Genomic DNA, 23,624 nt, shown 5'->3' on the forward strand with positions numbered 1-23,624 from the left:
TAATGGAGTTTTTCTTTCTAACTCTTTGCATATTTTCTACGCACATTCAAAATTTCATGTTTCTAAGTCTTATAGATATTGTAACGTAAAGAAAAAACAGTTAGGAAAAGAATTCGCGAAAAAAATCATTTAAAATTGCAAATAAAATGTATTCAAAATGAATCTAAAAAAAAAACTCTGTTAAATATATAGTGGCCCAGCACGCCAAATTTTTACGCTGTGCTCAAAATGTGTTTCTTTTGTAACTTTTTCCCCTCCTTCAAAAAATATGTGCAATAAAAGAAAGGTTCTACATAATAGTCTCATCACAATTAATATATTTAACAATAAAGCAATATTATCAAATTTTTTAATAATATAATGTTAATGCTCAACAATAAAAAATAGTGACAGTTTACTTTAGGTGTATAGAAATGGAATTGAACTTATAAGGGCCCCATCATTTTCAGTAGCTTAGGGCCCCACCAAGCTTAAAACCGGCCCTGAAATCTACATACAAAAGAATTCTATAAACAACTTTACCTGAAATGTGAGTTAAGGTAGAGAAAGTTTTTCAAAATTTTTCAGAAAATGCATCTAAAACGCAAGAAATTCTGAAAATTTAGGAAAATTCTGACTGCACGAAATTAATAATTCAAGAATTAATTTCTGAAAATGTATTTTATTTACCTTAAAAATATAATTTATTCAAATAAATAATGGTTCGAGTCATTTTAAATCAGATGTTAAATAAATGTTGCTACCACTTTAAACACGTTGCTAAATCTCAGGCAGAGAAGTTGACAGGTCTGTGATCTTCGCATTTGGTGAAAACAGAAAACTGATCTAGTCCATCAAGAAACTAATTTTGGAGGATACAATTAGAAACTTTTCTCTAATTAGATAAACTAAGACGCTAAAACTAATTTAGCTCATTTATTCTTAACTCAAGCAAATGTTACATTGTCAAAATTGTTTTAAATAAATATTAGATTAGAAGGAAGTAAGCGTAAATTAATAAAAACTTGTGGTTTCAATTCGTTATAGCAATAAGTTTTATTTATATTCATATCCATTGCGTTTTATGAAGTTCTACAAAATTGATTCATTAAATAATAATTTTAAAATAAAACAGAAACGAATCAACGTTTGTTAGCTTACCTCATTTTGAAACGAGGCTCTAAAAATCTAGTTTTTAGTAGTGATCTTATTTTTATCAGTGAAAAAAAAGGTATAGTTAAAACTACCAACATATGGTAAAGTTTACCATGCTTCTAGAGGAACACCAAAAAGTGAAGGAAGCTTTCACCGGAGTATTTTTGTTAAAATTAGCAATGAAATATGATTTTATTACCATGCTGTTGTTTGGTAATTTTATCATAATTCCTTAGAGCATGGCATAAAAACCATTTATTCGGTTAAAATTAATTTTAAGTTTTGTATTTTTACTAAATGTGTGGTAATAAAAACTATTATTTTGAAAACCAAAATTTTTGACAAATCGTTATTATAAGAAGGAAAAAAATGAGCAAATGAATGGTTTCAATACCGTATGTTTTGGTTTTATTATCAATGTCGTCATCATACAAGTATAGTCATCTCACCCGAATTTTTCTCTCCGTGATGAAAAAATTATTGATTTGTTTTTTTATCATCTTATTATGATTTGTTTTTATTGATTTGTTTTGGATTATTTGAACCTTATAATTTTCTTGTGTCATTAATTGCGCAATTTTCAATCGATAAGTTTATAACTAAGCACTGACAAACTTATTTTATTCTAAATTAATTGTCTATAGTTAAAAATGCAAAAGAGAAAAAAATGAGCTTTCAAGAATTGAAAATGAGAACTGCTATTGTTTCTAATTAATCCTTTTTAAAAAAAGACTTTAAACATAAGAATTCTGATCTTCACTGAATAAACCTGCTTGTTTTGGCTATGTTCTGTTTGAAAAAATCAGCAAAGGAGGAAGGATATATCCTATTCTTTAACGTACTTCTATTGAGTGCATTAGGAAAAGTAAAGGAAAGCAATGCGCAAAGACATTGTGTTGTGGATAATATACCTCAACAATAAGACTTACATTATATTTTCCTGTCTTTAACTTCTGCACAATTTCCCACATTAGTGTATAGTAGAGAATATATTTGAAATTAACATTTATACAGCATATTTTAATGCATAAACTTTATACATAAAACCAATTTTATTAATAATATAATAATAAATTCTACACGCTGATATTACAAATTGAACTTAAAAGGAAGTCTTCAAAGTGATTGAATGTCTATAAAAAAATCTAATATCAAAAGAAAAAGTTAATTTTCTAAACATTTTGGGATTTCTGAAGATGATTTCTGAAAAAAGTGATGAACAGAATATTATTTTCAATATTTTACAAAGTTTTTTCAAAATCATTAAAAGCTCAGTAAAAGAAAATTATGACAAAACTATTAATAAACAAATAATATTTGCCTGTCATCAGGATAAAAGTAAACAAAAATTATTTAGTAATAAATTATTTGTTTACTTTACTTTAATATTATTCTCCATTATATTTAAGATTTATATTTCGATAATTATTCATTTTAAAAACTTTTATCTAAAATTCGTGTTTTATATTATCAAGTTATCCCGTGATATCCCCTTATAACTATTATGACCAGAAGAACGCGCATTTTGTGGTACATAATTTTGAGCCACCTTTTTGGAGTTATTATACTGTTAAAGATATTGTATGATTCAGAAAAAGCTTCATAAATATTTACATTTCAATAATATTTATAAAAACTGCTCTCAACCAAAATCAATTATTACAAAATAAGTATTTTAAATCAATATAAATTTGTCCATTATAATTGAATAATGTCTTTAACGAAAAACATTTTTAAAATAACCAAAAATAAAAAAGAATTTGCGCAATAATTATATTATAATCTTAGAATCTTATTAAGAACAACGTGTTATGATAACAGAGCTGTATTGGTTTAAATTCTGATTTTATCTAAAATTTTTATCAAACTGATTTAGAAGACCGATAGTATAAGCAAATTCATGACTGATGAATTTAAATTTTATGATGAATAATTTTTGAAGTCTGTCTTATTTTCAATGAATAATTTAAAATTTACAATCAACAGCAAATAAAATTGGTTGTAAAGCAATCGTAGAGGCTGGTCAGAAGATGAATACTCTTAACAATGACAAATTTGGAAGTAATAAGGAAATTTTTGCATCAAACTGTTCCTTAGGGTTGTTTTCGGGTAGATGCTTTACAATTTTTCCAAATTTTCACAGGTTAACAGCAGTATTCAAATACACACCATATTGCCTACATAGTAATTGTGTTTTTCACCAAGCACACCCTCTCGAAAATTGCATTTAGAATATTGAAAATTTTGTTTATAATTATATCTCCACGGGCCCTTCAATTGTTAAATAAACGCAATAAAAAATACATGAAAATCCGTTGTACGTTTTATTGCCCTAAAGATTAGCACATCTAGAAAGAGTTGTTAGAATGAAACAAAATTTTACTTACGTAAGTACAACGTTGATATGAGCAAGTGATTAAAAAAATAAAAATATTATTTATTGCTGGAAAAATACGAATAAATGGAAGTTGTAGTACTGTCTTGGTCCACCACAAGTGCGAATGCGATACTGTCGAGCATACAAGTCTCTTATGATGCCTTGCGGTATTTCGTTCCATCACGTTTCCTGTAAAAACAATACTAAATTCCCTCGGATGAGACTCGGTTTGAATGCTAAACTCGGAGGCTGTCTAACTTGCCATCAAAAGTGGTCCCAGATATGCTCGTTCGGTAATAAATCTGGGGCAGGCCAGAGAAGGGGGATAATATGACACAGGCCTACTCATGGAACACTTGCTGTGTGTGGCCGAGCATTAGTTAGTGGGAAAATGAGTCCTGTGAGTCCTGCTATGAGTAGCAGCACATCTGGCTGAAGGATGTCATGTACATTCCGATGGCTGTCACAGTTGCCGTGAATCAGTTTTAAAAGTGATCGTGAGTCATATGCGATGACACCTTACATCATCCATTACACCAGCTGTAAAAGTGGTGTGCTGCTGTACAACTCTGAATGACACCCACCACCGTTGCCTCTGTTTGGAGTGGTGTTGCTCTAGACGGAATTAGACTGCAAGCGAACAGAACCAGGTCATCCTCAGTGATGAATCCGGATTTAATTTGGACAGTAAAGACCATCGTTAACGAGTTTGGAGCATCGTGGTGAGAACCTCAATCCTGCCTAAACTGTACAGCAGTATACCGCTTTTACAGCTGGTATGGTGGTATGGGGTGTCATCGAAGATGATTCACGATTGCCGATAATAAATGATCCATAGTGCCATGCCAACCCAGCAATGCGTTCGTGACATCCATGGCTGGGTTCCCAGGAGCTGCAAGCCATGCAATGCTTGGCCAACGAATAATGCTCTACCACACACAGCAAGGATGGCACAGGAAAGCCTTCACTATATAATCACCCTTCCCGAGCCAGCTCGATCCCCAGATTTGTCCCCGAATAAGCATATCTGGGACTACTTGGGACGGCAAGTTAGACAGTCGAATTAGTGGTGTTTTTAAAGCAACTATGAAACGAGATGCCTCAGGACAAGAAGAAGATACTGAAACCCCCCATTCATTTGTATTTTTCTTGCAATAAATGATTATTTTGCTTTGATTTTTCGTAATCACTTAATTACATCAACGTTGTACTTCAGTTTGTGAAATTTCGATTTAGTCTGGCAAATCTTTCTAGGCTCGCTAATTTTTACAGCAATGAGCATATTTCAAAAAATATTGCTTTCTGAATATCCAATGAAATTTTAAATGGTGTTAATCGGAATTAAATGTTGCTGATCAATCAACTAAGAGGCTTCAAATTAAAAATGTGCTTACTTAGTAAGAAATAAAACCGATTTTAGTATGTTACCCAAAATAGAATAACACCTATATTAGCTTTCCAAACTCCAATACGTATTTATATACGCTGTTACTGTGTAATATATAGTTTGTCTACAGTAAGAACTACCCTCGCCACAAAGTCTAAGGCCGTCTACTGCTATGGAAACAAGAATAGCGTATGTTAGGGCGAGAAGCTTTGATGATAGAAAATTTGCCAGATTGGACTGATTCAGTCGGAGACTTATTTAATATGATTCAAGAACTGAATTGATATTCAAATGGATATTTCTTTCTTTACTTAAAATAATGCTCTTTACATAATCGATTGCTATTTTTTTAAATAGAAAAAAAGAAAGAAAAGAAATAAGGAGGAAAAAAGAAAAAGAATATTAAACATATGGAAAGAATATTTTGATATTAAGGGCAATGCAGCTTTTCTTTTTTTTTTTTTTGTTACTTTTTCATTTTACGCTAGTTTCTCACTAGTTACTCTCTTTATAATGAATGTTCATTGATTTTCAGATGGTATAATTAGTAAACTTACACATTTTTTAAAGCATTTTTTTTATTAGTTGAATTTTCAGGTAAAAGTGAAATGCTTAAACTTATGAAACTTAATTTTAAAAGGTGATAAAAGGTTTGTTAAAGATAGAAACAGTTCAAGTTATCTATACCTGAGAAATTTTCAACGGTTTAATTGATTAATTATATTTTTTTTAAACTCTTTGTTCATGTTGATGATGTGCATTCGTATGTGTAGGTATTTTAATCGATAATATTCAGTTTAAATAACTTATTTAGTCAATATAAATGTTAACAACTACATTTTCTTTTTTTTTTTTCCTTTCCTTCAAAGAATTTTTTTTTTTTTTTNTTTTTTTTTTTTTGGCTAGAAGATTCATGTTTTTATTTTATTTATTGTTTTTAGCGTTAATAATATGTAAAATAAATAAATAAAATAGAATAAATTGGTAATAAGTTATAACGCCTTTTATTTTTTTTTCTATAGTGGAATATAAGATACCTCAACTAGGATAAAATCTAAAACTATCAAGATAATTTTTATCAACACTTATCAAACCATCTGCAGCTATCTAATTTTTTAATTACATTTTCTTATTTTTACTTTAATATAGCCAGTATAGTTTTTCTCACCATTTATTGCAAAAATAAATCTAACTATTTTTATTAGCAAATTTATTTTTACTTTTTTTTCTTTCTTAAAAATCAATTTACAATGCATAGAGAATTTACAAATGAATTATTTATTAATAAAAGGCATACATCGCACTGCTTTCTTATGTTTCATTTTATAACCGTCGTTTAGCAGCCGATCCAATTTTGGGCTCAGCTCCATAACCTTGTAATTTTGAACCTAATCCAGAAGACAAGGGAACTCCTGAATCAAGTATTGGGAGAAATTTGCTTACGTGGAGGACTTTTTGATGGAACTAACCCGCATTTGCGTTATATGAAGAGGAAGACCATGAGAACTTCCCACGGTTAGCCTGGCGGCAAGAGGACTCTAACCCATGATCCGTCTAACACTGAGTATATTTTATGTCAGCACTGTGGTCGGTGCAAGCCGGATGAGGAACTCGTATCGACCAGCCATCACTGGGATTCGAATCCGAATGTACTGCTTGAAACAATTTTATAAAATTTGCTCGTTGTGACGGTTGTTGGAGAGAAACGATTTTTCCCTTAGCTTCATCAGCAAAAAATTCAAACGCATTGTGCATAATTTTACGTGTTTGTGATTTTAAAGTTTCACCTTTACTAAATTAAAAAGGCATCTTTTAAGATAAAAGGGATGAAAAATAAAATAAAAAAACTTACCAAAAGAATAATTTTTTGAAAAACTTCTCCGAAACAGAAACTTTTGAAAAAGTGAAAAGAAAAGGAATCGAATGCTCTAAACAATATTTCGGGTGCTCATTTCACTTCACTCTAGGGCTAACACAATAGACAGAAGAAAAAGCTTTCTCTAGTCGACACAAGAAGTGTAATTTTCTCTAGCCGAAAATTATTTCCTGCATAAATTCAGGCTGTCTTAGATTTTATTAATCCTTGCTGACTTTTTTTTTAGTTTCTCTGGGAAATTGCACAGCTCATAGAGATAACAAATGAATGATAGATGGCAAACTTTGTGCGATGTTTGGTTATTTATCTGGCTGAAGCAGAGAACTATGTTTTCAGCAAACATGCTACTGATATGTTTTGTCATTTTTAATTACTCTTTTGACTAAATATTAGTAAAAAAATCGAAGACAGATTTCATTTCTAGCCTGAATAATGACATGCAATATTTTACATGTAAACTTCTGAAATTTTACTTTATTTCGATACATAACAAAAATGAATACCATTTTCGTGATCAGTAAAATATTTTAGCTAAAATAGGGTTCAATTTAAAAACTTTTACAATTCTCCTCCCCCCCCCCCATGTACTTGTGAGCTGCGATTTCCATTATTCATAAATTAGTCTGTTGTTAACATAACTTTTGAAATCTAAACTATGTAAAGTGCACAACTACAATGTTTTGATTTATTTGCATTGCTTTGTTGACTTTTGCTTTTTTAAATTTCCTAACCACAAAAGTACTGTAGAAATTGCCATATTTGCTACAATCAGACAAAAGAAAAAGTTAAATATTTGCTACTAATTTTGAAGGTAATCTCCGAAAACTCGTTGCTAACAATTCCTTTAACATCCTTTTTTTAACTCTTTAATTGTTTATTTGCAATCGTAAAAAAATATCTATTTTATATAGCCTAGTAGTTTTATGAAATTATAGATTTCAGAAACTCTTTTATTGGGAAAAAATAGCTTTCCCAAGGAGACTAAATTTGAGATTATTTAATCACATTTAAATTGTGATTATTACTGCGAAATTAGTATGATAATAGCAATTAATGTTTTGATACTGATAACCAATTAGATAGTAAATTAGTGCTTCTTTTTTTTCTGTGAATCATACCTCATATTTTTGTATTGGTCTTAATATTTTCAAAGCTTGTTTCGTCATGTTTAGTTTAAATGATGTGTGAAATGATTTATATAAGGACAAATTAATTTTTAGTCTTGTGTTATATAAAGATCTTCTACTGTACTTATTTCACATATTCCATTTCTTTAATCTATGAGGCTGATTAACAGTAATAAGACGTTTAATATTATTCCTTTTCATAGGAAAATACTATCATTTAGAAGACAATTCCACAATTGCTACCAAGATTAATAGCGATGAAGAGAATTCAAGTTTCTACTATGTGTCCCCATGTTTACAAAGAATGAAGTTGTAATTTTAATCAGGGCGGCTTTTCAATACATAATTTTCTTCGCTCTTGTTATTAATCAGTGTGTTGCAGAAAAAAAAGTTTTCTGCTAAGAATTTGCAAAACTGTATTGCAGCTGTTGGATTGCTTAAACAACTGAAATCATATACAAATTTCAATAAAAATTAATTGAGACATTATATGCCTTTTCTTTTATGTATGTCCTTGTACAACGTTTTTATTTAAAGAAAATCCCTAAATGTGCTTCACTAATGAAAATTCTACCTTTTTCTCTATTTCTTACTCATTTTTGCATAAATTAATTTTAAAATGCTGTGTGTGCCTTTCTTTCAGGTTCTAATAAAATTAACCGATAATTCTTTACTAAAAAGTTGATATTTTCAACTGTATTGCGCTTTTAAAATTTTATTTTTAATGAAAATAAAAATTATCAAGGATAATAAAATGTTCACAATTAATTTTGCCATTTAAAGTGGAAGATAAATTCCCAAGCAATTTTGTAAGAAATGAAGGTATTTTTCTCCAAATCAAGATCCCCAGCAGTCTAAATATGATAGAAAAAACTCCAAATATTACTGAAAAAAATTATTGAATTTATTTTCGGTTAGGATTTGGAATATTTTTAAGCATGAAAAATTTTTGGACCAATTTTATTGTAATGTTTTAATAAGAGCAATAAGTAAATGAAACTGTCAGTTAGTCAATAGTTATAATAAATTCATAAATACAAATAGGCCAAGAAAGATCCAAATTCATCCTAAAACAGCTTTTTGAAGGTACCCAAATTAATGTGTCAAGAAAAATATGTTATGCAAAGCTAGTTTTAGCATAGCTAAAATGTATATTACCCAAATTAAATTCTAAGATTGGGTGTTACGATATCCAAATTGGATATTAAACACTGCCAAAAATGGACTCCCAGTAGCATCCAAAATGAGTACATAGTGATAACTAAAACAGGCATGGGCTTTGATCCGATTTAGTATGAACCCAAATTGGGTAACCTCATACCTAACAATCTTTCAACCCAAATTGGATTTTTTTTTACCCAATTTAGGTTATTTTCTTCCAAAATGGGTACACAGCTATATTCAAAACAGGCATGGATTAAGACCCACTTTAGTTTGAACACAAATTGGTAATGCCATACCTAAGAAACCTTCAACCCAAGTTAAGTTTTTTTTTTACCGACTTCAATTTTTTTATGTGTAGTTTTATTTTGTGTTAAACAAATTAACGTAAAAGAGGGAAATATTTTTTAATTTTTATTAAAATGCAGATAATTTCAGAATTTGCGATTAATTAATGTTTCACGAGAATATCCCTCATTTACAATACTATCGAGAAACCATTTAAATTATGTTTAGTTGTCTAAAGTTAAAAACCCATACTAAATTTCAAACAAGTTCCTCTGTTATCTATTATTCGTAAAAACCGATGGAAGTAGTTCCCAATTTTATCTGGCAGGGAACCCTATAGCATTGCGTTTCTTCTGACAAAACCCCGGCATTATAAACAAAACTCATAAGCAGTCGAATATACTAACAAAAAGAAAAAAGAACTACTAGGTAATTACATTGAAAACATCTAATGTGAAAAATGAAATATTTAATATTATAAATTTGTTCTTCGTGTATGCATAGGTTGAAAGTGAATCATAGTTTTCAAAAAAGAGCTTTATAAACGTAGGGAACAGTTATCTGAGAAACTTCTTGAATTTAGTTATTTTATTTTGAACTGAAAAGCTCGATGAGAAATACTTAATAAACTTTTTATAAATTTATATAATTTCCATAATTTCTTCAATATAGTGTTATTGAAAAAATTATAAATGTTTTTTTTGTTCTCCTTTTTTAAATTTTGCTAGGCTTCTTTTTTTTCCAATAGCATTTTAAATGAATAAGTTCATGTAAACAAACGAAATATAAATAAATTGTGGATTATCAATTGGATACTACTATAATTATTCGAAAAAAAATCCGAACTCTTAGAACCCTGCGGGGAAATCTTTTGAGATCCACTGCACTAAGGCTATTATTATTAATAATGACTCTTATATACTTTTATCATTAATTTATTTACCAGGTAAAAAATAATCATTCTTCAAAAAAGCACGTTTTTTAAAAAATACATTTAAAAAATTCATTTCAAAAGCTAAAGCATGAACATAATTTGTTCTTAATCAGAAATAATGTTACATCTAAAGATGTAAAAAAATATTTTGCGCCTAGATATTCAGATGTTTATTTTTCGAAAAACATGTTTTATTTCTTTGCATGAAGTGTATTGTTATAGTTGTTGCACTTCATATCTAAACACGTCCAAAAGCGTAGTACCATCTGATTTTTTTTATACCGTATAAAGAAAGAAGACATTTTTTAACAAAATACAATACTATGATAAAATATTGTTAGTTCATAAATATATGTTCTTTAAATTCGAAGGAAAGTAAATGTTTAGCGAATTTCCATCTTATAGTCCTGGATTTTTCAGGGGAAGATTTGCAGAAACGTCTTTTAAAATATTTACCATGATCGTTTATATAGCTTTATTTATTTTTATTTTTGTTATATGAACCGATTTTCTTAAGTAGCTATGTTTCTTTGATACTCAATGTTGTTAAAATATTTATTTCCTTTTATTTGCATTCTTTGTATGTTTTCAGTTGCAAAATCACTACATTAAGATACCTTCCCGTGTGATTCTTCTCACATTAATTTTTTGAAAATTTGTGAGTTTATAATGCTCACATTATCCCAAACCCAGTCTTTAAAAACCTAAAAAATCAACTGAATCAAATCATGTTTTAAATCACAATTGGTTCGAATAACTGATTCGAATCAATTGATTGGAATCGTTTGCAAGTTGGTTATACGAATCACCGAATCAATTAAGTGATTCGAATCACTGATTCGGATCATCGATTCAGTACTCAACTCTACTTAGAGCATGCATAAAAATCATTTATTCGGTTAAATTAACTTTTCAGTTTTCCATTTTATAACTAAATGTGTTTTAATTACAACTATGATTTTGAAAACCGTTACCATGTGAACGGAAAAATTACCAAATGAATGGTTTAAATACCGTATATTTTAATTTTATTACCAGAATTATGGGGTCTGTTTTACATAAAGTGGCATTACTCTACAGTACGGTAATTTTGCGAGAATTTTTTTTTTCTCAGTGCATGGAATGAATTTTTTAATTTGTCTGAAAAGTTTAGTCATCTACATTATTATATTTTTCCCAACATGATATATTTTAATGAACTTTATCAATAAAAATGTATTAATATTAATGAATGTATAATAATCGCAATCACAATCTCTTATCACAATTTTTTTTTTATAATTCTAAATTTTTTTTAAACTTTTGTCTATAGCACATTTTAATAGATATCATCTAATATTGTCTCCTGTGTTAAAAGAGGTATACCGACACGCACTATTCACATTTAAGGTGTTTTGAGGTTGAAATAAATCAACTTCGTAGCAACCTGCTGAGAAAGGTGTTCAGGTGTTTTTTTACACTTCAAGTTGTTTTGAGATTGCCGAGGAAGGTTGTTTAAGGTGTCCATGTTATTTTTTTTCTACACTTCAAGTTGTTTTGAGGTTAATTTAAATCTACTTCGTAGCAGTCTACTGAGGGTGTTGTTTTAAAGATGTCCAAGCTCTTTTCCGTATATTGCCATTTCATTCATTTAATGTGGATTTTCAAATTTTTATATGTTTCTATATTTTTAATACTTCAGTTCTCCTTTTATGTAAATTTCTCAATATTAAACTTAAAGTTATGTCTAAGTTGAACAAAATTTAGACTTATAACATTACTTGTTACCTCTCTTCTCGATAAATAGTAATCTTAAATATATGATACTTTTAAATATATGAAGAAAAAATAGTTTAAAGTATTGCCTTTTTTAGTTTTTCCTTTCCTAAATTTAATAGTTACATTTATATTTTAGTTCGTTTATTTTCGCTTTCTTGCAGCTTTTTTTTTTTAAATATTAATAATAATTTTAAAGTTTCTTTAATATTAACTAACTAAAAATTATATCACTGTTTTTATTTTTTTCTAATATCCAATAAAAATTTTAAAGTTCTGTGGGTCAAGCTCTTACTTTATTTTTTAGCATTAAATTTATATTAATATTTAATTTTAAAGTTTCAGTAATTAATTATGTATATTTTTTGCTTATATATTAAGTGAACCGGTAATTAACGTTGCTTTTATTACATTAAATTGTAAATGATATTTTAACAAGTTTTTTGTTTTAATTATGTAAATATCCACGTAACCAAAACCTTTTTGCTATGGAGACTGAAAAATTTAAATAACCGGTTTATTAATATTCGTTGTGAACAAAATGTCAGAAACTAGCATTTTGTTAATGTTTCAGTGATCCAAACTTTTTTTTATATATATATAACCGTCGTTGAATAGCCGACCCAATTTTTAAGGTTCACGACCGCTAATGTTCAACTTCGAAGCATTGTAATTTTGAACCCAACCTAGAAGACAAAGGAACTCCTGGATCAAGTATTGTGAGAAATTTGCCTTCGCGGAGGTCTTTTTGGTGGAACTAATCCGCGTTTGCGTTACATGGAAAAGAAAACCAATGAAAACCTCCCACGGTTAGTCTGACGGCAAGGGGTCTCTAACCCATGATTCGTCTACCTCTGAGGATATTTTATGTCAGCACTGTGGTCAGTGCAAGTAGATCTAGCTTATAACTTTAGGTCTGATACTTAGTAAATTGAATGCCGTTTTTTAAATTTTTGTACGATAACGTTTATTATAATAACATAGACACAAAATAAGTATTTATAAATTATCAAAACTTTTTTATCCCTGCATACTTCTATGCAGATAAAAAATTGGTAAGCTTCTAATTTAACTCAGTTACAGTATACAGTTTAAAACAAAAATTTGTCAAATACTACTCTGCATATTGTTTTCAAAACGAAAAATGTACATAAAATGGTTACATGTTTTTAATAATTTTTATAATAGGCTTCGATTTCTGATAATGTCATAATAGAATTTCTCTGTAACTATATTTTAGACAAGAAGTTAGTTTTTCAAAATTAAAATTCTTTTTTCTAATCTCTGCATACTTATATGCAGATAAAAAATTTTTAAACTTCTAATTTAACTCAATGTTTAAGTGAACTTAATAAAAACTTTAATTTAAACAGTTATATTGAAGAAAACATTAAACCTTATACAGTTTAAAACAAAGTTCGTTTTACATTTCTACATGTTGTCTTTAAAAAAATCTATACATAATTTTTTTACATTTTTAGCGTTACAGCCACAGAAAAATTTACCGCTACAGTGTGCAAAAAACAAGAATACTTTTACGATTAAGACAACTGACAATCAGCAGTGCATGAATATAATCTACTGGTGGTTAAAAAATTATTTTTTCTCAAATTTATTTATTTGCTGATGGTTCTGTCCTTATATAAGTTATTGGTACTGTTTGAAATTTCAAGATACATTCAAAATACAAGAGGGGAACTAGAATCGATACACTTCAGTACATTTCTGCGAAAATAAAGATATATATTCTTTTTATATATGGATTGTGCAGATTGGTCTAAGTATTAAAATTCTTCCTGCATGTTGAGTGGGTGTCATCAATTATTCTAGATGATTATGGTGCAGTCACGGTGGGCATTTTTAGATTGTTATTTTTACTGTTTGAATTTTTTAACTCTTCTGTATATAAATATTGTATAACTGTTTACATTATCTTGTAAGCTATTTTGTTTAAAAAGCTGTTTACTAAAAACCTGCGAAATTTTATTCAAAGTAACAAATTCCAATTTGTTCAGTTTGAATTTTGTGTTAAAAAATTTATTTTCAATCGATATAAAAAATGGAACTGATGAATTCAACTAATTGATTTAATGAAGAATAAACTGTTAATGGTTAATTTTTTATAGCATTTGAAGTGTTTTGACATAATTTAAATACGAGTAAGATTGCTATTAAAAAAGAAGATTTATAATTAGAGCTCATAATGTTTATTCATTTGAACTTCAAAGTGAATTGTGAAAAAAAAATTGCTCAACTGGTAAATTTTATTCCTTTTGATAATATTTTTTTCTAGAAAATGTGGTGAAAAATTTCTTTAATAAATTTAATATTTAAAATATGCCATCCAGGTGGTCGAGGGGATAACGTGACTGACTGCAAGCCAATGGTTGAGGGTTCGAATCCTCTCTTGTCCTGTGATGTGTGAATGTGGCCACCCTATGGACGGGTATCTGTGGCAGTGCGGCGTGGGTATGTTGCTCGCCTCCGTAACTAAGGTTCACAGGTGACAACCGGGTAACGTTAAGGGTCAACACTTCCGGCATCTTAGAGCAAATGAACGTGAGTTCTTTGAGTTAAATCATCTGCGAGAGTTAAATCATATCGAACTAACTAACGTCTCAACCCTATTCGAAATTTTTTGAAAATATATTTTTTATTCGTCGATCCAAAATTTATTCTAAATTTGTTTTAGGGTATACTCATGGCATATTTCGATAGTTTACATTTTACACCCCTTATTTTCTTTTTTTATTTATTTATTTTTTTTTTTTGCTTAAAATAGCTCAAGTTATATGAGTAGTAGTAGTAGTAGTGTAGTAGTTCATTTACGTCGCACTAGAGCTGCACAATGGGCTATTGGCGACGGTCTCTGAAACATCCTTGAATATGATCTGAAGACATGCCATCACAATTTTGATCCTCTGCAGAGGGGATGGCACCCCCGCGTCGATAGCCCGACGACCTCAAGTTATATGAATAATGCATGAATAGTATGATGGTAAACGGGGCTTTTCACTGCTATTCCTTCCTGCCGCTCTGGACAAAATAAAGGAAGTTTAGTTTCTAATAAGTTTAATTGTATCTAACTGGTTCAAGCAATAAAATGTTTCATCCAAACCGATTTCAATTCTGAGGTTAATGAAGGTTTCAATTGAGCATCAATAAAACATTAACATTGTTGTCTCTTAACGGCAGAATGTAAGAATAATTTCCATTCATAATTTTTGAAAAACAATGTACATTAAAATTATTTGATAAACATGCTAAGTACAATAGTTTACAATCCAAAAATGTCTTAATATACCTTATTTTAGGATTTAAAAAAAACCTTAAGTTTTGAAAAGAACAATTTTTTGAGATGATGATTCTAAAAGTAGCACGGTTTTGGGAATCTTGTTGCATTTTCTATTTTTAGTATTGACTGTTTAACAAAATAAGATATATAGAGCATTTTTCAGATTTAACAATATTTTGTGAAATGTGCTAAAATTGGAAATTAATTTTAACAACTTTTTAAGCAAATTTCTTCAACAATACTATCTTCTTCAAAAAGGCAACATTCTTAAACGTAGCGATCGAGTTTGAACGTCAAAATAAAATTGCAGCTCCATAATTTTTTTCTTCTACTTAAAAAAACAAAGCAACTGTTGCATTTTTTTTTTTTTTTGCATCGTACATATATGCATTTACTTTTCAGTACTTAAATAAAAATCAATAAAAAAGAAAATAAATAATTTATCTTCATTTTTCAAAAAATAGTATGCTTAGTAAATAGTCAGCTGTTTTGCATCGAGTAGTTTTAAACCAATAAAATGTTTCTAATTTCTTAACAAGATTTAATTCTCAGTTAGCGGACAAAGCTAAGCTTTCTAAGCTTATTCTAAGCCTTCTTTTACTAAGAATTTGATAGTAATTTAAAAACGAACGTTTACTTTAAAGAAAAACCTAAATTAAAGTGCTAAAAAATTGATTAGAATATTATTAAAAAAATAATCTATGTGGTAGCGTAAGGAATAAGTTTTTGAAAATTGCAAAAATATAATTAAGTAAAAAAATTTTCCGCTGAACACGCGTGGCCAGATAATCAAAAAATTTATTTTGAGATTAAGACAACGTTAAAGACGATGTATAAGATGTTGAGCAATTTTAAGATGTTTAAAAATATTGGCTAGGCTACATGTTAGGCAACTGTATTCTCTTTTTAGTGAGAAGAAATATTAAAACACGATTTCAGATAATCATGGTTGAAATTACAATTTTATTCAAGAAAATATAACGTTGCCTTTTATAAAACTTATATCTTCATTTAAGATTTATTTGCTTAATGATTAAAAAGTATATATTGAAGATATCGGTAAATACATCATTCTAAATCTATGCATACGTGTGTATGTTATTGAAATTGTATCAACTTTTGAAATCGTATCAATTATTGAAAAAACCAACTATAAAATAAAATTTTAAATAGCTGATGTGTAATTACATTCTATCAGAAATATTCTTTTGTAAATCTCGACATTCGTTGAATATAATGTTTTAATCATATCTCTTTACTAAATTACGAATAAATGTTCAGACAACTTAAAAAGAAACATCGCATTTTATAATTTAAAAAAATATATAAGTAATCTGCTGTTAGTGAAAAGAAATCTGAATGAAATTAAATAGCTATTACGCTGTAGCAAATTCAAATTTGACAATCGTGCTCAGAAACACTATGGACGAATGAATGAATTATAAAATGAATAAATAACAATAAAATAAATGGGATGTTTCTGATTTTTTTTTTTAAATTGATCATTTCTTACACAAACTTTCAATTTGAGTAAAATTGCAATGAAAAATTTTAAATTTTATCTAGTTCAATGAAGATGCATAATTAATATGTAACAGCATTCGCAATATTTGTTTAATATTAATAGAAAATAAAAACATGAATAATGATTAAATTAATAAAAATAGAATAATAATTTTTTTAAAAAAATTGCAAGAAAGTGTAAATTTGTTTTGAGCAGAAGAAATATAAACTTTTGAGTTTCCATTTTCCTAAATGCAATATTAAAAATATTGAAATATATTTACCAGTGAAATTAACACATTTTGTATGGAAAAAAAATTCAAATTTTCGATCTCGAGAACATCTTATTTCCAATAATTGATTTCCTTTCTTAAGAAGTTGTTATTTCATGTAGCATTACACTATAGATTAATTACTTTAAATCCTTAAGACTAAATTCTGCTCGATAAATTTAAAAAGAAAAATTAAATATCATTTACTAAGTATAAAAAGCTGAAAACGTAAAAACACGATATGAAAGTTATATTTCGATAATAGCATTTTATGTTGGAAACGAAGGATTAAATATGCCCATTACAATTAATTATTAAATTTAGAATCAATAGTATTTATATTTGCATTGAAGCAGCTGTGTTTTATTTTTATTTTTAATTAAGATGGTAGTTAAGACAAGGAATTTCCACTTAGTTTGTTTAAACATAATTTAAAATAAATGCAGCATAATTTTTTGCTGAAGTTATTTAATCGCAAGTACAATTATACTTTTTACAAGTAAAAGCGTGTCATGTTAAAGGGTTATAGTAATATTTTTATTCTGGTTGCCGCATCTTTTTTTTTATTGTATCAATCATATGCTCGAAAGTGCTCAAATGTGACAACATTAGTTTGTGATAAGTTAAAATTGATTCATTTGAATAATATTTTTGTTCATATAATAATGAATATTAGTTCAAGGGATTTCTTTTCTTGTTAACTGGAATCGAGCAAATGTAAGATTTTCATCGATTCCGACTCCTGTTTAAAAGAGTATAATAAATACAAATTTTCGCTGTCTTTGCTCTCGTAGTAGGAAGGAATTTTTGAGAAATCTATTATAGCAAGAGATTTTATCAAAGAAACACATTAATACATACATTGAATCAAAAATTTAGTATGCAATGTAATCCTACTAAAACTGCGATTCATGCAATTTCACAGAAAAATTTTATACAGTCAAATCCCGTTATATTGAACACGGTTTATAGTGAACTCCCGGATATAGTGAACGAAATGTTCGGTTCCGTGCCTTGCTATACACATATAATGTTATTTTTTGTGGATATAGTGAACCAAAAAGGTGAGGAAGTTGAATATAATGAACTTTTTTCAGTCTTCGACTGATTATTTTCTTCATTTTTTTTGTAATAATTTTGAAATTTCTGAAATTCAAAATAAATACATATACCAATGTTTTAAACCCTCTATAGCGGGGAATGTGGCGATAAGGATTTTTTCGTGTTTGCTTCTTTTATCTCACTTTCCAATCCCTAAGCAAACCAAGCAGATATTTCCAACCCAGGCAGATGATGCACCTGTAAGGTGTCAGTGGGATCAATATTCTGTCAGAGGGAATGAGTAATTATTCATTATTGTTAAAAAGGTTGGACACTTATATGTGTTGATAAGGCCCTCATTTCAACTCCTTTTTGCTCTCAGTTCAGTTAAAAAAAGTCCGTAAACAAGTGTTTCAAATTTAACAATGGCGACCAGTAAACGCAAAACTTTCTCCATTGATGATAAAATAGGCATAATCAAAAAAATTGAATATGGATGCAATCAAGTTGATATTTGCAGGGAATATTAACTATCCAGATCTGCAGTTTGTAAAATATGGAAAAATAAGTAATTAATAATTTCTGCTCATGAAGAAAATTAGATGACAGAAAAACGTTGAGAAAAGCAGATCACAAGGATGTTGAAGAAGCATTACTGACGGGGATCACCATTCGATGAAGCCCCAATCTTCCAGTATCTGGACAAATGTCGATGAATTTGCTACGCGATTTTATGAGACTACTTATATGTGCTCGAATGGCAGGTTAGACAGGTTTAAAAAGCGGAATAGCGGAAATTCAGGAAAAATTATCTGAGAGTCGGGAAGTGTTTCCTTATCAGATGTTGCTAATTGCTCATCAGCTAAAAACTACTAATTTTTTTATGCACGCAAGACGAAGAGTAATGAAAAATAACACGTTTTTTACTACTACATATTATTTTTCAGTCATTTATTTTAATAATGTGTAATAAAAGGGAGGAGTTAGGGAACCATTAGTTAAATTACTTGCGTAACGGATATAGTGAACTCCCGGTTATAGTGAACCGAAATTTCGGTCCCTTGAAGGTTCACTATAGCGGGGTTTGACTATATATCAAAACTAAGATATTTTAAAAGTATTTTTATAATTGTATCATTTACTATTAAGCGAAATTTGTATAAACTGTAATTTGAAGAAACGTTTGTTTCCTGATTGAAAAAATATATATATTTTTGAGTGAATGGCATCTTTGTCAACTGATAAGCATATATTTACGCAAACCCTTTGATTTCGGAGCATAGCATGGTGGTCATTCCGGTCCATTTATAGTACCAACCATAAGCAAAAGGTTAAATATGTATATTGCGTAAATATTGCCCTCTGTTTCGAAGTTATATTTAAATAATTTATTCCTCATAAAAACAAATATTTTTAGAACTTCTGTCATATACCAAATGTTTAACTTCTGGGTATAGCTTGGGAAAATTTTGAATCACATTGTGAATTTTGAAACTTTTGGTCTTCAATATGTCTGAATAATTTTGGAAGTGCAAGGATTGAAATTGTGCTTCTCTTCGAATACAATGCAGACTGACTTATGTGATATTTGAAATGCGTTTTTTAAAATATACATTTTTGTAAAATAAAAACATTTTTCTCGTACTCATACTCAACACAAAATACTAACCGATTAAAAACCAATGTTCTATTTTTGAAACCTGTGAGAAGGTGGCAACTCAACAATTTTATTTTTAGTATTTCTCTTCCATAAACAAGTCATTTATATCATCAATATTTATACTTTAAAATCTATATTTGGTTTCGAAATCACGTTATATTTTTAAACCAAATTGGTAAGTAAATGCATTAAATAGTCACTTAATTTTAACACAAGTAATATTATTTTTCTAAGCAAATTATTCTAGGTTATAAAAAAAACATAACACGAAAATGCTGGTATTTAACATGAAGAACAAAAACTATAAACATAACATAAAAATATTGAACACAGAATTATCAAACCACTTTTCTTCCTTCTCATTGTTACTTATTGTAAGACAGACAAGTAAAGGATTGATTGCGTAGCCTTGATAAGCCGAATTTTCCATATTTTTATGCTCGTTTATATTAGAAAAAGGGGTTCAATTTATGGTTAAAACAAGAAGCTACATGTTACACTTTTAATCAGTAATCAACCCCTTTTTTTCACTTTTTATCTTTATTGATTAATAAATTATTGCATTATTGAACATATTATGAATATTGGGGACACATATTGTCGTATTTTTAATCTAATATTGATAAATTATGAAAATAACGTTTAAAATGTTTTTCCTATTGTTCAAAATTATAGAAGGACAGCTTTTCAAAATTTCCTGTTTTAAATTTAAGTGGTTCAAGTATTTTTTTACTGAAAATTGTTCAGAACATTCATGCAAAAAAAGGAAATTATGCAAACTTTTACATTAATTTTACGTAAGCATTTATGTACCTTCAATGCCTAATTATATAGCATAATATTATACAACATATAACACTTTATCTCGATTAAATACTTCAAAAAGAATTAAATATATAATATATTTCATAATATATACCATAATATATTATAAATTTCACTCAAAAAAGATGAAAATTTATAAATTCAAACTTACCTGGTGGGCGATATTTAGCGTTCTTTTTCGAAATCACAAAGTGCAAAATCATAAGGATCCCGAAAAGGGTTAGTGTTATCGATAGAATAAGCTTCATCCTGATATCTTTGGAATATCTTTTCTTCGGAGGATATAAATCATGAGAAGATAGAAATGTGAAGTTTGGAGCCAGGGATGTTCCTTTTAAAGGGAAGAGGGAGGTACCCGAAGATGCTTGACGCAACTTTTGCTTAGACTTCTCTGATTGGATATTAGTCAGTTAGGAAGAGGGGAAACATTTCCCCCAACCTGTACGAGTCTTCCTTTTCCCGAAAACCGGAGTTGGCGAAAATCGTTTGATTTATGTTAGAAATTACCTTTATAATTCTTAATTGTGATTGTAGTTTGCAGAAAGTTTTACCGTCTCATTTGTTTTAAGAGCCTTTATTATTATTGATATCTTTTATAGATATCATAATTACCATTACATAATTATTTAAAACGAAATATTCCGCATCGAAAAATATTTTATTCAAACAAAACATTATTTTATATTAAAATGAGATATTTCTACATTAGTTAGAGAAGGATGTGCTCGTTATTCTAGAAATTAATTCTAAATAATAGCTGTAGCTGACAGAGAGTTTTCACGCTATATTTCTTCTTAAAATATTAATTTTCAATAATATGACTTATTATTTTTATTTTAAAAAAATGCAATTAATTACCAAAATCGAAAATTTCGTAATTTAGTTGCCTCACATCAAATTTCATAATTATAGAGCAATTAAGCCTATAAAGGGTCAAACTCTAATGATATATATATATATTTTTTTTTTAAAGTAAAGATGATAAGATATTTTACGTTTCTTTAACAGGCATTGCCTAGAGATGGAATGTGGGGAAGAATACCAGGTTCGAATCTGGTCTCAACAGTTAAAAATTATGAAGGAAAGCAAACTACCTTATTTGAGGTACTTTTACATTATTACAGGTATTAGCACATAAAAATAGCATTATACAAGGTGTTCTGCAAAGACCAACCTTAATATGTATTTCTTTTAATTCTGTTCAAAATTGAGAACAAAGTGTACTTACTAGGGTCGAAAATTAATAAATAAGCGAAGAAAAACAAAGAACGCTATCAAAATCTGACAAATCTGTAAAAGAAAGCGAATGTAATTAACATCAATACCGGTTTAATTAGAGTTTTCAATTCCTCACTGTTTCTTATGGCAATGAAACCAATCTTCTTGTTTATTAAGCCTACCTTCTTACACTGTGATTTGTTTTTGTTTTTTCCTCGTTTGAGCAATAATTTGCCACCCCCAATGCGTATACTTTTTGTTTCAGTTTTTAATGATGAACATATTAAAATACATATTGTAAGCGGTGTTTATGGAACACCCTGCATAATAGAAGCTTCAATTTTTAGATTAAATTGTCAAAAATTTTGATTTACTTAAAAAAGTAATAGAAAATCATTTAACACAAATGCGATTAGTAATAAATAAATTTTCAAACAATACTTTTTTTTTCAAAAACATCATAAATGAAAAATTGGTTTTCTTATACTTTCACCTTATTTATTTGCATATTAAATCAAATTTTCTCCTTTATTAGCCCTAAATATCCACTTTTAACAACCTAGGCATCATAAATCTTGAGTATTTTTTTATTTTTTTAAAGCATAATGATAATAAGGCTAGTGATAAAATGTACCGCGAGAGTCGAGAAACATACCATGTTCGAATTTCAAAACCATCCAAACATTATTTTTTTTAATTTTGAATTTAATAAACTACTACAAAAATCCATTTTAGTACTATACTCCTTAAAATACTTCAATTCAATTCGCTAGCAAGCATATCATAGTAGAAAATATGCTTGAGAGTTCGTAATTTCTAAATTTTAAAATACGTCTTGCGGTTTCTCGCAGAGAAAAATTTCTTTTTTCTAAAAATGTAAAACAAAAAACCTAAAATGTAACAGAAGTAGCAGAAAAGAGAGTTTGGCAGTTGAATTGATAAAAAAAATAATAATAATTTTTTAATTAACTTTTTTCTTAAAAAAAAAAAGTCTATAGTCACCTTATTTGCATACAAAGTTAATTGTATTAGCTCCAATTATAAACCTATATTTTCCTAACTGGGCCCTATGTAACGAATATTTATTTAATAAACTCAAAAATTATAGAAAAATTCAAAATATAGAGTATTCTAATTATAGAGTAATTGCAACTAGTATTTTCTAATTTAATACTAGTTGCAGATGAATCTTGCGATGATAAAAATTATAATAAATTCAATATGTCCTGAAAATGTTTTCAATAATCCGATACTTTTAGAAACTTTAAAACATTTGGCAAGGAAATAAGAATAACATTTTCGTTGTTTTAGTCCTGAACTGGGACATAGCATTTTCCACCATCGTCACAACATACTTTATGAATACACTAACGCCTCCTATGCTTTCGAATTTGCGTATTTTGCGCAGAATTAATTTTTTAAGAAATATTTTATAATTATTTCTAGACATATATAGAGTATTTTTTAAAATATGACGCGCATTTCATGTAATTAATTTCAAATTAATCTTACGGTGTAAAAATTAATGCAAAAAGATGGCAAATCGTCTGTCAGAGGATATTTAAATGAACAGAATTAATTGATGGAAAATAGTCATGGAAGCATTTCAAAAGGGGTGCTAATAAGTACCTCTAACTACAACGCATGACCAATGAACTTATCAAATACTGAAATGATGACCAGACTGCATGTTCCCAACTCAAATATAACAACCATGTATGAGTAGCAGCTTGTTTGCGTAAGTAGTTCCAAACATTCTCAATCGGTCTGA

General features: G+C 28.5%; 1 protein-coding gene across 1 annotated transcript in view; it reads right to left on the reverse strand.

Annotated features, from left to right (window-relative positions):
• LOC122268952 (uncharacterized) overlaps positions 1–20,923 on the reverse strand; it is a 51,269-nt gene extending 30,346 nt beyond the window's left edge. The window contains exon 1 of the mRNA XM_043040005.2: positions 20,787–20,923. Coding sequence (XP_042895939.2) covers positions 20,787–20,883 — 97 coding nt within the window. The 5' untranslated portion in view covers positions 20,884–20,923. The remainder of the gene's footprint in view (positions 1–20,786) is intronic.
• Positions 20,924–23,624: the final 2,701 nt, after the last annotated feature.

Source organism: Parasteatoda tepidariorum, chromosome X2 (assembly GCF_043381705.1).
Source record: "Parasteatoda tepidariorum isolate YZ-2023 chromosome X2, CAS_Ptep_4.0, whole genome shotgun sequence".
Lineage (NCBI taxonomy): Eukaryota > Metazoa > Arthropoda > Arachnida > Araneae > Theridiidae > Parasteatoda > Parasteatoda tepidariorum.